The 15,281-nt window shown below is 39.6% G+C and overlaps 1 protein-coding gene and 1 long non-coding RNA gene across 5 annotated transcripts in view; one reads left to right on the plus strand and one right to left on the minus strand.

Moving 5' to 3' along the window:
• The window catches only part of APP (amyloid beta precursor protein), a 148,546-nt gene that overhangs the window by 49,851 nt on the left and 83,414 nt on the right, over window positions 1–15,281 (minus strand). For 2 of the 4 annotated variants that reach the window (XM_081859420.1, XM_081859419.1), the window contains exons 5-7: window positions 13,208–13,401; window positions 8,344–8,546; window positions 839–1,006 (exon numbers count right to left, since the gene is read on the minus strand). In XM_081859420.1, coding sequence (XP_081715546.1) covers window positions 839–1,006; window positions 8,344–8,546; window positions 13,208–13,401 — 565 coding nt within the window. The remainder of the gene's footprint in view (window positions 1–838; window positions 1,007–8,343; window positions 8,547–13,207; window positions 13,402–15,281) is intronic. The other 2 variants (XM_081859422.1, XM_081859421.1) reach the window with 1 other exon arrangement.
• LOC309340570 lies at window positions 8,865–15,022 on the plus strand. The gene is made up of 2 exons (XR_014156059.1): window positions 8,865–9,180; window positions 14,500–15,022. It is a non-coding gene; the product is annotated as an uncharacterized lncRNA (long non-coding RNA).

Consider the following 15,281-nt stretch of genomic DNA (forward strand, 5'->3'; position numbering starts at 1 on the left):
GTTTAGGGTTTGGGCAACATACTAAACTATGGGTAATCAAAAGAAGTAGTGGAAGTTTCCAATCTCTTCCTTGTGACTGTATTGAAAGAGAGGCGAGGGAGAATTCCATGAACCAGAGGCCTGTTCCCAGTGTTTATTGTGACGTCCAAACACAAACGTTCAATTGTTTGCTAGCTACCCAATGTACAAAATAACAAAAACAATGTGCACACATGTGTGAAACAGACACTTTCCTTATCACCACCAAGGGGGGGGGGAGAGATCTGTTTTATAAAAGGAAAAGGAAATATATAAGCAAACTGAGTAACTTTTTCCACTGGAACCATTTTGTTGTTGTTGTTTATAATGTGAATATATGCATCCTGGCATTTTGATGCATGTCTAGTGTTTTCCCAAAAGAGGACAGCAAACAATTATAAAACAACCAAAGGCAGCTTTACAGGCTTGTGGGCTGTTTCTGTTTTAATCATGCATTGTACGTGCATGAGAACAAAGGCACAGACACACACGAGCAAATGCATTTCTAAAGCAAGTCCTACAACAGAGACTCTCACTCCAAGTGCCTCATCTCCCTGCTTCCATTACCTTGTGCCTATAACAAGTCACAGATGGGAAAACAAAAGTCGCCAATTGTCAAGCTTGAATAGAAAGAAAGAGACACATGTACTAATGGCCAAACACACTCTACAAGATGTGAGCAATTAAGAGAAGCTGACAGAGGGATGTACGGTTAGTGGTGGTAAAGTCCCACTCCCAGGGGAATTAAGCAGCAGAGCCAAAGTGGCACAAGATAGAAAAGAGAGAGAGAGACTGCCACAGGCTGGAGAGGTCCACTTACTGACGCTGCCACAGACTGCCATGCAGTATTCCTCAGTGTCAAAGTTGTTTCGGTTTCCACCGCATCCGCCGTAAAAGAATGGTGCACATTTTCCTTCAGTCACATCAAAGTACCAGCGGGAGATCATTGAGCGGCAAGGACCAGTCTCAGCTTGTTCAGAGCACACCTCTAATTATAGGAGATGTGGAGGAACTATATTTAGCGTGAAAGTGGAATTGTCAATGCTCTTCTACATACCTTTATTTGTAGTGATATACATAGCCCTAGGAGACCAGGAATTACCCTAGGAAGAGGTTAATTTACTAGGTGTCTCTCTACATGTTTGTTACATCATTCAAAAACCAACTGCTTTTAGTCCCACAATTCAAATTGGATTCAAACCATTCAAGCTATTGGTTCTTGTCTCAGTGGAGCGCTGAAAGCCCATCAGGGAGGACCTGAACTGTACACTATTTACTTTGGAAATGCTCATGCATTGCCACATTATAAAATCACCCCTCAGAAGACAAAATTGAAGTACAGTGAAAGCTATTTCTCCCTAAGCCGAAAGGACTGATACACCGATGAAGGCAGGACAGCTGAAGTTACTCCCAATATAGTCCCATTCTCAATAACGACCCTTAACACAAGAGGTATCCAGTTTTGTATGCTTCTGTGTATGACAGGGGGCCATGTCCTAATGAAACACATCACACATCTACAAGCTTAAATGGATTTTGTTATTTAGGTTAGCTACTATATCTGCCTCTGAACTAAAAATGTAAAAAATAAAAATAAAAATCTATATGCTCATCTTAGAATCCCATTATGCATCAGTGTACATATCTGTAGCCCTTTACCAATAATGTTCCAAACAGGAAATATATATATACATATATATATACAGATACACATACTCCTTTGTAAACCTGCAGAACATTAAATGGCTGAACATAAAATGGCAGTTCTTCAGTTGTCATTCCTTTCCCCTTTCCTCATGGAAGCAGAGTTTGCTATGATCTTTATCCTGAACATTTTTAGGAGCATAATTTTATTATTATTCCATCCTATCACCGCATGTTTCTACGTCATAATCAACCTGCTAGCCAGTATGTCCTTCAAATCACTTCAACTGTAAATAAGCCAAATTTCCCTCCCCACTTACAAATGGTTGCTGAGACTTTCAACGCACTTTTCACCTAGGATATTTATCTTACCTCATACAAAATGCATTTGATCTTACATTTTTGCAAAATTACAAACATCTTTACACTATAAGCTAAGTCCTTCCACATTCCTCCACTACTCTGAAGATTATCTTGGCAAGTCTGCTCACATCAACTGGGACCAATTGTGAAGGGCTACTGTGCCTGGTAAGATTGTATGTGGTCAGGTTCACATGTAACAATAAGCAAAGAACCTTGGCCTAAGGTTAAACCCAGTTACTGCTTCCCGGCTGAGTCGGCAAACAATTTAGAAAGGGGATAGCTTAAGAGTTGCATCCAAATCCAGGAGGGCGGCTTGTTTCGCCTTAAACTATGATCTATTGTTGGCTTAGAAAGCTTGGCTTGTTTAGGCAGAATAAACGCAATCCCAGGTTCAGACACAACACTAATCTATCCCCCTCCTAATAGTTGGTTTATTAATGGATGGTTTATTACGTCAAGGTTCTTGGCTCACTGCTACAAATACTAGGAAAACACAGAACCCTTGTGTGCATCTCATATAAAAGCAGTAGTTATGCCACCTTTTTCTGGTGTTGCCCAATTGGCACAGGACCATGACGGCGCCTTCTCTGTGGCCATTTCACACTTCTGGAATGTCCTCTTTAGTGAACTGCATCTGTCTCCCTCATTATTAACTTTCAGGAAGAATTTAAAAACATTCCTGTTCACTCAAGTGTTTTATGACTGTTCCTAACAACCCTGATATTATTAGCTGTGAGGGTATCTGAGTATCTTGCATGTTTTTAGACATTCTTAGTATTTTTAGATGTTTTGGTTTTTAATTGTGTGGTTGGTGGTGGTGTTTTTACTTTTTTGATGTTTGCTGCCATGGACTCCCTTGAAAGAAAGGTGGAAAAGACACAGTCAAGAAATAAAATTAATATTGAAATATTCAGCCCTAAATGGTATGTGGCACCTTTGGTACTTTAGGGTATATTGGGTGCTGTACATGATAGACTGCATTTTGTAGAGCAACTGTGTCATAAGAACCATCTGGTCATAAGAACCATCACACTGCTCTGATGTTTTATTTACTGATATTTTACTGAAATGTTTTATTGACAGATTTCTGTTTAATTCCTTTGTTTCTTTGGTTAGAAAATTGTATCTATATATTTTTCTTTTAGATTTTTGTTATGTGTAAACTGCTTAGGGGTTTAGCAAATGAATTGGCATCGGAATATTATGAATACTTTATTTGGAACATCTAATTGGCCCTGTGTTACGTATGTCTAAATGTACAACACAAGAGGACAAAAAAATGTAGGTGTCTTAGCAGAACCACACAACAGTTTTGAAAATATATAAGACCAAGTCTCTTAAGTTGGCAGGCTAGTACCTGACTGTGCAGGAATTTTATATGGTGTATAGTACAGACAAAGTTACCTGAGAGTAAGTTGGTTTGAACTCAGCAGGAGTTACCTTTAAGCAAAAATGTACAAGACTGTACTGTGTATAATTTAGAGCACAATCCTATATATGTCTACTCTTATGTAAGCCTCCCTAAGCTCAATGGGGTTTCCTCTAGGTAAGTGGATATAGAATTTCAGACATATTCCCTGAACAGAACTTCCAAGTTTAATTTTACCAAGAAGAAAATTATTTTTTCTAAAAATACACTTAGAATCAGAAGCCAAATACTAATTTTAATACCCAAAGACAAAAGCTAATTACACAAGAGGCATTTTCAAATTTATCTGGAGACAGCTGTGAAGCTGGCACGCATTTTAAAGAATAAAGCTTAGGCATTAGCTACACCATGGCAATATTCTCCCAGCAGGCAGTTACAGGAAAGAAAATTAAATTATTCGTTTCGACTCCAGTCCAATAGAACAGTTATTTCTATGATGGTAAATACCTTAAAACTATAATCTGTACCCACAAATAATTAAAATTAAATTTCACTTCCAAATGTTTATTTTTAATTCAGCGAAAAAGAATAATTAGGACATGAATTTAGCAGTTAATATAGTGCACCTGGAATATATAGGGCAACATCCAATTAATTCATACTTTCAATCAATCTGTTTGTATGACTCACTTTGGTTATTACCCATGGCCTTCCAGTTAGCATATTATACTTTAAGAACTCCTGTTTTGTATTCCTGAAATATTCATTTCAAATCTAGGGATCAAATAGCTCCAGGCAGCAAATGTTTTGCATGGGGGTTCTGCTCCCAGCCCCTGCGAGCATTCTTGGTGTGCATCCTGCCCTCTTCGGGTCCAAAAGGACCCGCACGTCCACAACCATGGGTCGACTGGATGTGCCTAAAATGAGTACCGCCTGCACTGCACAAAGGAAAGAGCACTACTTTTATTTTACCTAAATCGGCAGACTTACATAATTTAATGGCCAGGAGCATTACATTCATAAATTGCTCTCTTGTTAATGGATTGTATACACCCTGGGTTTTTTTAAACACATGGATCCAGTTCTGCCCATGTCAAACTTTAAGATGGTAAGTGAAATCTCTCCCTCAAGTTTGATGGAAATACCAGTGTCTTTATGTAAGCCACTTGGGATACGGACCAATTGTTGTTGCTACTCTGTAAAGTGCCCTGTAAACTGATGGCACTACAGTGGTACCTCGGGTTACATACGCTTCAGGTTACAGACTCCGCTAACCTAGAAATAGTACCTCGGGTTAAGAACTTTGCTTCAGGATGAGAACAGAAATTGCGCGGTGGCGGCGTGGCAGCAGCAGGAGGTCCCAGCAGCAGGAGGTCCACCCGGAACAAATTAAGTACTTAACCCGAGGTACCACTGTATATAAAAACAAGCAACAGAAATGACCTTCCAAGTCAAACTGTATAGAACTGCTAACAGCTCTGACAATATCCATTTCCTAATGTTCCCAACAGTCATACAAGGACAAAAGAATGATAGTAAAGGTGAGTATATAGAACTATATTTACAGTAGTGGGAATAAAGAATAATTCACAAATATCAAAATACCATATATAAGCACCAACAGGTGAATTAAAAATGACAGATCTACAGGACCAGTGGCATTAATCAAGGGTAGCCCAGTAAATACAAATACATGACTCAGACCTTTGTGAAGTCTCCCGTAGCTGCAAAATGGTTGCTTACAGGCTGTTGTGTTTACAAGACGGCTGGATGTCCTGTAGCTTCCTTTCAGTATCTCCCTTTAGGTGAGAATTAACCTTAAAAAAGCTATTTGCACTATCATATATATATATATGGAGAAAGGAAGCATCTGAGTAACAACTATCTCGAAAGAACAAAAGAACTCAGGAAATGGCTGCACCAAGACGCATTGCTCAGCTTCAGCCAGACCTTATAAAATGGCATTCACTTTTTTCTCTCATCAATATTCCTAATACCAAAGTGACATGACATCTAACAAAGCAGCTGTGACACACAGCAGACCTTTTATAATGGCTGGTGATTAAAGTGTGATCAGAACACAGGTAGGCAAAAGTACAATAAATAGCCCTAGAATCAGTATGAAAGATGGTCATTCAGTATTAAAAAATGTCTCCTCTTCTGAGGACGCTTCCTGTCATTTTTCTTCCTTGCAAACGTATCTGTGAATGCATGGGGAAAAGAGATTGTCTCTGGAAATGTCATGCCAATATGACTTAGATCTGTGGCGAGAACACGGTTTCTCAGCATGCACCTCTACTTCCTTGCTTATCATTTCTCTAGGTCTTCTTGCCTTGGCACTTTCAGGTCCTTGAAAAGGCTTCTGAGGGAGTGACAAGGGCTGTGGGCAACTGTGTTATCTGCCATAGGAAAGAAATTAGCAACCTGCAGCTCACAAGTAATAGCACCTGTGCAGACTGAATGCTAGCTAAACGTACAAACCTAAAAGAAAACCAATGCATTAGCAGCAGAGACTCAGTCCCCCGATGCTATTGAGAGCCTCTAAAAACAGATATACGCTTGTCTCATGACGATGCTTATAGAAATGAAGAGTTGTACTACTAGTCTCCCAGGAAAACATTCTTACGTGAAGCCATTCTCTCTTCCTGCACCACCATCCCTACTTTACTGAAGCAGAACAGCTGTTAAGAACACACCTTTCATATAATATGTTTGCCGATGGGCAAGAAATAACAGGCTGCCACCTGTCATTCTCCAGGCAGGATTTAAACTGCAATGTTCCTGAAAATGGAAGCATTTTGTGTGTGTTCCATTCTAGCAAGAAGAGGTTTGGCTCCTGCTTATTAAATATGAGGAGAAATTACAGTGAAGAAAAATATACTGGCTGCAATCTTTCCCTGCGTGAATGCAGCAGTTATGGCATGTGGAGGGATCTCCATTTGAACAACACTTTGTTTCCCGTCCTCTCTTGGTGCTCCCATGTGGAGAAAGAGAGGTCTGTGAGCACTCTCCTTCTTCAATATCCAGCCTACCTTCTCTGCTCTGTCGAGGAAGACAAGCTCAGACCCAGATTCATTGATTGAGCAAAGGAAGAGAGACTGTATGGGAGACACATACAACTGTGTTTTCCACTGAGGTCTCTTTTCAAACAACTTTTTGATGGGAATGAGGGAAAGCACTTTCTCTGTTTTGACCCCCAAGGTGCTGAATGTCCTTTTGCAGGAGATCTGCATCTGTCCTAATGGAATATATTTTTGTTTATGTCAGGTCCTTAGCCTGATCACTGGCCAAATACAGTTTTTGCTGCATTTGGAGTTTAAAAGTAGGATAAAAATATATATCTACCAACAAAGCAAATGAGGAGTTCCATGGAATGTCCTGCTAGCCACCAGATGGTTCAATACACATAGAAGTAATAAAAGAGGTCTGAATAAGTAATACTTATTTGATCGTTTTTCCACATTTCAACTAAAATGCAATTAGGATCTCCTCTATTCAAAGCATACTTGTTGTAAGCTACTTTCCCATCACTGCTTTATTTAATTGGCCTAGTGCAGAGGTAATGTTGCTAAGCTCAAAACCTTGGATAAGTGACTGGGAATAGACCAGACTCAGAAATGTCTTCCTCCATTCCCCAGAATTGATCTATCGACTCCTTCCTTTCTCAACACTAGTTGTGATTTATCAGCACACCTGCATCAATGCTAACTTCAGTCTTGAATCTTGTTTGACAACACTATGGAACCTGGCAATTTATTTGTCATGCCAATTTGTATCTCTGCTCTTCTCCAATTATGTACTCAAGGCAGTTAATAACAATGCAGTACAATGTAATAATACACAACATAGCAAAACATCTATAGGAAACATATTCAAAAGCAACTAAAACACTTGAGTTCTTAGGTAGCACGAACCATGATTACCATTGATACAAGTGCAAAGAGAAATCATGGTTAAAGCCAACAAGGAAAAGGAAGGAGGGGAGGAGTTTGTATGCTGCCTTGAGCTCTCTCTAGTGTGCTTTTGCCCTCAAGATGTTGATAAACACAAGTCCCATCTGTCTCAGCAAGCATGGCCAAAGACCAGGGTTGGTGGAAGCTGTAGTTCAGCAACATCTGGAGGATGGGGGAGGGCAAAGGGTCCCCACACCTGAGCTACTTGAAGGAAAGGAAAGAGATAAATGTGACTAACAAAATTAAAATAGTACTGAAAGCTCTCATTTCTACATATGTGTTCATCCCTCTCTCATAAATACTCAGTATCCAGAACACAGAATAGGTTGTTCTGTTTTGGAAAATATCCATGCTTCTTCAACTTTCTAAGCATCCTATGAAGTGTAAATCCCCCAAGTTTTTTTATATTTTTTTTACAATTAAGTGCTATACATATTATGCTAACAAAATAAACACCGCGACCATTCTTGTATCCTATACTTGTTTCTCACTATATCCTGTAAATCTAAATTTGTACCATCTTCTGGCTTCTAAATGATGATGGCTTAAGAAAGGCGGGGGGGGGGGAGAGTCCTTAAACCACCAATCTATTTTTGTTACCCCCAAGAACAATTTTATTCTTAATATAAGCTGATGACCCAGCAAGCAAACCCCCTCTTGACATGCATCCTTTCCCATCTCATACCTTACTAAAACTGTTCACCACATGGTTGACACTATTTTAAATTAAAAGTTCACATCTATTTTAAATCACTTTTTATCCATGCGCACAGAGATGACAATCATCAAAACATGATTTAGGTTGTTACTGGGAGTCTGAGGGGAGCAAAAGGGGGCGGGGAGTAGCACACAAATTTGGCAAATCACAATGGAAAAGCATGATTGGTATAGCAACTTGGAATATTTTGCTGTTTGGAACATTTTTTGCAGTAATGGGCATATGCACACTGTGAAGATCAGTTCCTTAGACCTCATGCTCTATAAATAACAGCTTACCTCGAACAACCTCTTCTACAGACTCTGTAGTTGTGGTAGTGGTGGTGGCGATACTGGTTGTTCGTTCAGTGGCTTCCTGAAACTGATCATCTACCTCTTCTTCAGCTTCATCGCCATCTTCATCGTCGTCATCAGCAATTTCATCCTCCACATCTGTAATGTCCTCTTCCTCTGTCAACTGTTCTTCTGCTATCTTGTCATAACTGCAAGCAGCAATGGATTCTGTTAAACTCCTCACAATATGTTTTTTAAAGCAATTAATTCACAGCTTTATGCAGATACAGCCTTTATTAAACTGATCACTGAGAAAAGAAAAGAACTTAATGTGTAATAATAGCCATGCTAGACTACATAACCTCCCATTGCATGGCTGACTCTATGACCTCTGCTTAAGGTTTGGAAATCACTGCTTTGTGTTTGGGGAGGCTGAACATTTAGAAAACATCTGGCCAGGTCAGAAAGTTCATTGTGCTACACACAACGAAAGTTACATAAAATGGTATTCACAAAAGTGAATTTGTTTCTAACTAACTAAATCAGCCAGGCAAATGCTTTGCAGTTGGGGTTCTGTTAAATTGTTCTCATGTAAAAATCCTGCTCATGCCATACAACCAACATGTGTTTGTTGTACTCATGTCTTTTACAGGCAACTTCAGCATAGGAAGGTATGTAAACAGAATGGAGGAACATTGGAAACTGACTTACACAGAGATAGACCACTGGGTCCCTCTAACTGTGTATTGTCTACTTTAACTGGCAGCAGTTCGCCAGGAATTCAGATAGGAGCTTTTCCCAGCCCTACCTGCAGACACCAAGGATGAAGCCTGGAGCCTCTGCGTACAAGGCAGATGCTCTATCATTGCACTAAATTAGGAAAAGGAGGACAGTGCTACATCAGGAATGGGGAACCTGCAACCTTCAGGAGGCTATTGGGCTCCAACTTACATCAGGCCTGGACAGCATGACAGAGATAGTGAGATAACATTTGAAGGATCATAGGTTCTTTATACTTTCATATCCAAATCAGCAAAAACAACAACAGCAAAATACGTTTCGGCCAAAAAATGAACTAAACATTATAAGCATGCTACTTTGTTAGCAAGCAGAATCATGATTCCAGGTGGAAAAGAACTTTGGGAGTAAATCACACTTGCTTTGACATACATCTGAACATGACTAGCTGGACAAAGATGTACTGTATTTTGAACTTCACCATTGTCACTAAGTAGCGGCACACTTATTAAGAGAGCCCAGACCCACCCTCAAAGGGGTCAGGTTTTGCAACCCACAAAGAAATAGATAACACGGAAGGTAGACATCAGTACCATAAATAATAAGCCAGTAGTTATGGAAGAGAGAGAGGGGGGTGGGAATTATATGATCTCATATAAGGCCACAATGGAGAGAGAAAATCATTCAGAATTAAGAAGGAAGCTGACCATTGGTCTATCTGCCTCACTATTATTTACCCTGGCTGGCAACAATAGGGCTAGAACAGGCACCTGCTCTTAAGGAAACAGCGCTGACTTGCCACTAAGCCAGGAAGCCAGAATGTTTGCATTTTTAACATACAAAATCCAGTTAAGCTATAAATATTTATATTGAAACAGAAGATGGGCTTTTAGGTACAACTGCTTGGTCATTTTTAAAAGGGGGGGGGGTCTGCAGAGAAGAGACACCTGGACAAATATACAGGAAGCATTACCAGGTTTTCCAAGATTCCTAATGCCCATCATCCCAGGACTCAGATATTTAGGGTAATTGTATTACCCAAGCCATTAGGTGCATCTCTAAGTCCACTGATGTGTCTATGTTATCTGTCAGCTTATGTGCATCTGAAATAATAACACATTATCTTCTTGTTTACTCAGTTAACATTTGTGCATTTAGAAAAACTGGAGAGGACTACTCCAAATATAGCATCTTTGCGTGCTTCCTTTCAAAAGCAGCTTATTCAGATATACTCTCAAATGCACAGGACATAATCCATTAGAGGTAAATCTATTAGTCCTTAAATGGTGCAGCAGTGAGCATTCATACGGGAGAATACTAACCTAAACTTACATGGTGGCACCTCTTCTTTTGAAGTAAACCAAATTTGTGCATCCTTCTATGAGATTTCTCAGCTATTGCAACAGCTACTTCCCGTACATACATAAACCAGTACAGTTCCAACCCAGGAATGCCCTGTGGGGGTTTTTGTTGGGGGGGGGGGTTTTCACACTGGCTGGTAGCTTTCACCGGTGTTTTTCATGCTTTCAGCAGGTACAGTGGGATCTCTGTGGTGGCAAAGACCCTCTACTGGCGGAGTCAACTCCAAATCCCCTCCACTAAGGCAGATTGGGGGTTTCAATTGCTCTGTTAAGTGCTTCATCTGGAGATAAATTCCTTTGGCAGATATTCCTAAGTATTCACTCTCCAGCAGATAATAATCAGAGCTTGGATTAAGAGTCGCAGGCAACCACATCTAGTTTACAGTAAACTGGCTCAACCTGCTGGTGCTAGTAATTAGTTTTCCAAAGCCTATTAAACGTATTAAATGATGCACAGGGCAAATGCTCTCCTCATTCTTGAGGGGAAATAAGAAGGAATCTCAAGTATCAGCAATGTAATGACAATGGACTCTATCCAGCTTGACCCTATCCAGTTTTGTTTTTGGGAGGAGTTTTTTTGCTTCAGAGAAGTCTTCCTTCACAATCACCTCAGGAATGATTAGCCTGTGAGTAAACTGGAGACTGTGGGGATGTGGGGTTGCACACACTGGAGGAAAAGTCTGAGCAGGCCAGATGCAACTTATGGGCCTCATTTGCTAGCCTGCAATAAAACCGCTCCCACTTCTCATACCACACAAACTTCTAAGCAACCAATATATGCAAGATCAATGCTGATCTTTTTAGGGTTCCAAATGGCACAGGAAGCCAGAAAGCAGCAACGAGAGGTGAGCAGAGCTGGCCATGCTTGCCCCCACTCTTGCTGACGGATCCAGTAACTTGCATTTCTCTGTTTTCCTGGCACTGAATTTGAAAGCCAAAGAATAAAGGAGGGGAATAAATATAGCAGCAGGAAGCTACGTAAAATGAATTATATGGTCAATTAAATTACCAAGAGGGGTCTATAAATGGATTAGGCCAGTTTTGAAAATCATCAGAGGTTGCTATGTCAGGTGACTTAATTCACTCATCAGAGCTTCAACTTTTCTCCTGAGATTCGGGTGGGAAGGAGTTCCTGTTAGTCTCTACAAACACACCGCGAGGAATTTATGACTGAGGAATTTATAATTCCAGAAATGAAACCTTCCCCAATCATTCTGATAACTCTTTCCAGAACTTTCCCCAGTCTGCAAATATAATTTTCTAGTGGGAGTGTAAAGCAAACGATAGCAAGATTGAAGGACATGAGGTAAACATTATCTTAAGTATCAAGCCATCAGAGCTAAACACTGTTAAATATAACATCAAACATCTAACACCAGACAGGACATAAAACTCAGATCTCTTAAAATATCTTGCTATGACTGAGGACTGCAATGCAAATATGAAGTCCACACTTGAGTAAAAGTCTATTTTTCAACCTCTGAGATGATGAAGCATAGACACAAATCAAGGTAACGTTCTTATGAACATTCCACGAGAGCATTCCTTTTAGTATCTTTAATAAATAAACTACCATCACAACATCACTTGTGCTACGTCACACTGAAAGAGCCATATAATATAGCCAAGCAACTCATCTCTAACAGCATGTTCAGAAGAATATAGCACAGCACAGGAAATCAAAGCCCTTTACCATTCCTCAATTAAAGCCCAACTTCTGTTTCCAAACCCTGAAACAAATTCTCCAAATGTGCAGATCAAACACAAACAAAATGTCAAATTTAAGAGCTTGAGCACATTTGTCTGGCTAATGACAATTCACTGTACTGAAGCTAAAACCCAACCCTAATGAATTGTAGTTTAAGATTCCATTATGAACAAAGGTTATAATCTGTGTTATTTTTTTAAAAAGAACTGTCAGCTTAACAAAAAAATAAATCCTAAAGCAGTATGTTCCTTCAAAGTTCTTTTTTCTAAGTTAGCTGTCAGGATGAGAAAGATTTTTGCATCTTAGTACAGTGGTGCCTCTAGATGCAAACGGGATCTAGAAGCAAACGTAACCCGTGTCTGCGCATCTGCAGGTCACGTTTTGGCACTTCTGCGCATGCGCATGATGTCATTTTGAGCGTCTGCGCATGCAAAAGCGGCGAAACATGGAAGTAACGTGCTCCATTACTTCAGGGTTGCCGTGGAGCGTAACTCGAATGCGCTCATCCCAAAGCACATTCAACCCAAGGTATGACTGTAATTGGAATATATTTTAAATCAGCAAAAAGTGATAGGTTTTTTTGTAAACTGCTTTGAGGGGGTTTATTACAATGAAGTAGTGTATAAATTTTATGAAATAAATAGAAATAAATAAGATGCAATGACTCTCTAAGAAACAGATAGATGTTTTCAGCTATTGAGCTGGAAGTAGTAAGGTTGTATCTAGAATCGATTACCCCTTCTCCAAACTTCTGATCACTTGGCATGAGGCAACAACGTAAAACTAAGTCACTTCAAACATTACACCAGCAACATGAATACAGTTCAAAATTCACTTAAAGACAAGAATTCTATGCCTTGCCAATTCCACTGAACAATCTACTTACTTCCAAGTAAACATGCTGTGGACTGAGCTGCATCTTTGTAATTAAAAGATCACAATCTTTCAGTCAAAGACTTTCAGCAAAGGATTCCTCTGCTGAAGTTTCTCATGCAAACTTTTTCTTCAAAAGAACATCTTGGCTTAATAAACTGCCTAATGATGGCAGGAGTAGCGGCCTTACCTGCCATCTGCATAATCTGCATCGGCTCCTCCCCACCAAACATCAGAGTCATCTTCTTCAGCATCAGCTGAATCTATGTTGTCACTTTCGTCTGCTACCGGGCAGCAAACAAACTCCACACCCCGGAACTTGTCAATCCCACACGGTAACAGCATACCATAGTCATGCAGATTCATGCCCTTTTCGCTACAGGACTAAAAACAAAATGGGGGGGGGGGGAGGAGACAGAATATATGGTTACACGAGAAAGAAGCTATTTAAAATATTTATTAGAGAATGGCTAACAAATTGATTCAACGTGTACACTTAGCGTTAATTCAACTCTTAGCACCAATTCAAACCTTAGAGCAATAATCACACAGAAGCCCAGGAATTTGCTCTACATTGTGGTGGCTCCATGCAACGGTGGAAAGTAACTCTTACTTCACTGATGTTCAGTGAGAACCACAAGGCGTAAATGAATACTAATATATAAAGGTTTTATCAAGAAGACATTCCCATGTTAAAGGATTACAGATAAACCACACAGAATATAACATACTTTGCATTTGTATCTTCTAAGCAAGTAGATGGTGCATTGCAGATATAATCTTGAAGTCAAGAGCACTTGGAAGTCAACCTGAGACAGCACTCTCCAAAATATACGGATGTGCCTTCAGATATTCACAGAAAAAGAAAGCACCCCCTTGTGAAAGGAATTAAAAATGGGAAAAGTGGCCTTAAGATGTTTAAAAGTTCCCCTTCCATGATTTAAACCTGCAGTATTTCTCACTGACAGAATTAGATAAGAACTACAAACAGCAAATATACACAAATCAGGTGGGGTAGGAGTGGAATTCAAATTTGGACCATCACTGAAAATCCCTGTTGTATTCTCACTTGTAGAATCAAGGACGGTGGGTTTGTCTGTTTGTTTAAAAAAAAGATGTTTGGTCCATTAAAAATGGACTTTTTAGTTTAAGACAGTAGACTACACAGTCCACTTTTCCAGATGTTGAAAACAAGCAACAACAAGCATAGAAGAACAGCAGTTTTATTTACTTATCCTTAAGTTCTCTATGTTTTTAACATAAAAAAAAAATCCATGGTGCCTGTTCAGACATCAGATTACACAATTACCTATTGTATTTATTCTTCTTCTGCCACCTCATTTTCCACCTGAATTAATTTGTTTGAAGAGAACCACTTTGAGGTCCTTGATGTCCAGGTAGGTTAAAATGTGTTCCTCCATAAGTTGATTGTATTCCTATTCTTTTTGTGCCTGATGTTTTTCTTAAACAGAATGTTTTTAGTGAACAGAAACTGCTCTGGCTTATGTAGACTACAGCTGGACAACACTGAGAAGATGCAAGAACATTGAATATTGTAAATGGCATTGTTAGAATGATGTAGCCAATGCTAATCAAAGGGCATAACTGATATGATGGTTTCTCGAGGATCTTGTCCCTTCTGCAATTTGTTTGCAGCATGCAGTAGTTTCAAGAGCTCTCAGTAGGCTGCCTGTTATATCCTTCAAGGTGCCATTACTCTCAAGAATGGACTGTGGTCATCAGTAATAATTTACTGCTGCAGCACCTTTAGAGTGAACCTGAACACAGGAGCCACAGAAATTCATTATGTTTTGTTGTTTGTCTTGTGTAAGTTGTTCCCAGAGTATTTTGCTGGCCTTTGCAATTTGTTTAGCAACTGTTCTAAGCTGGTAGCACTGAACTGTGATTTTATTTTCCGTAAGATTTTCCAAGTGTTTGTCAAAGCCACTAAAATCTGACATGGAATATAACTGAAAAATTAAAATATTTGGCTCCTAATTAAGGCTTCAGACAATAAAGATGAACACTCAGCTGTGCCCACAGGCTTATAAAACAATAGATAGGAATATAACCACACATTCCCCTTTTCCCCACAATACCTTATTGCAGTGTTTCCCAACACCGGGTCTTCAGCTGTTTTTGAACTACAACTCCCATCATCCCTAGCTAGCAAGACCAGTGGTCAGGGATGATGGGAATTGTAGTCCGAAAAAAACAGCTGGAGACCCAAGGTTGGGAAACACTGCCTTATTGCATTTATTTTT

This window comes from Podarcis erhardii, assembly GCF_964252035.2.
Source record: "Podarcis erhardii genome assembly, chromosome: 4".
In the NCBI taxonomy this organism is placed as follows: Eukaryota; Metazoa; Chordata; class Lepidosauria; order Squamata; family Lacertidae; genus Podarcis; species Podarcis erhardii.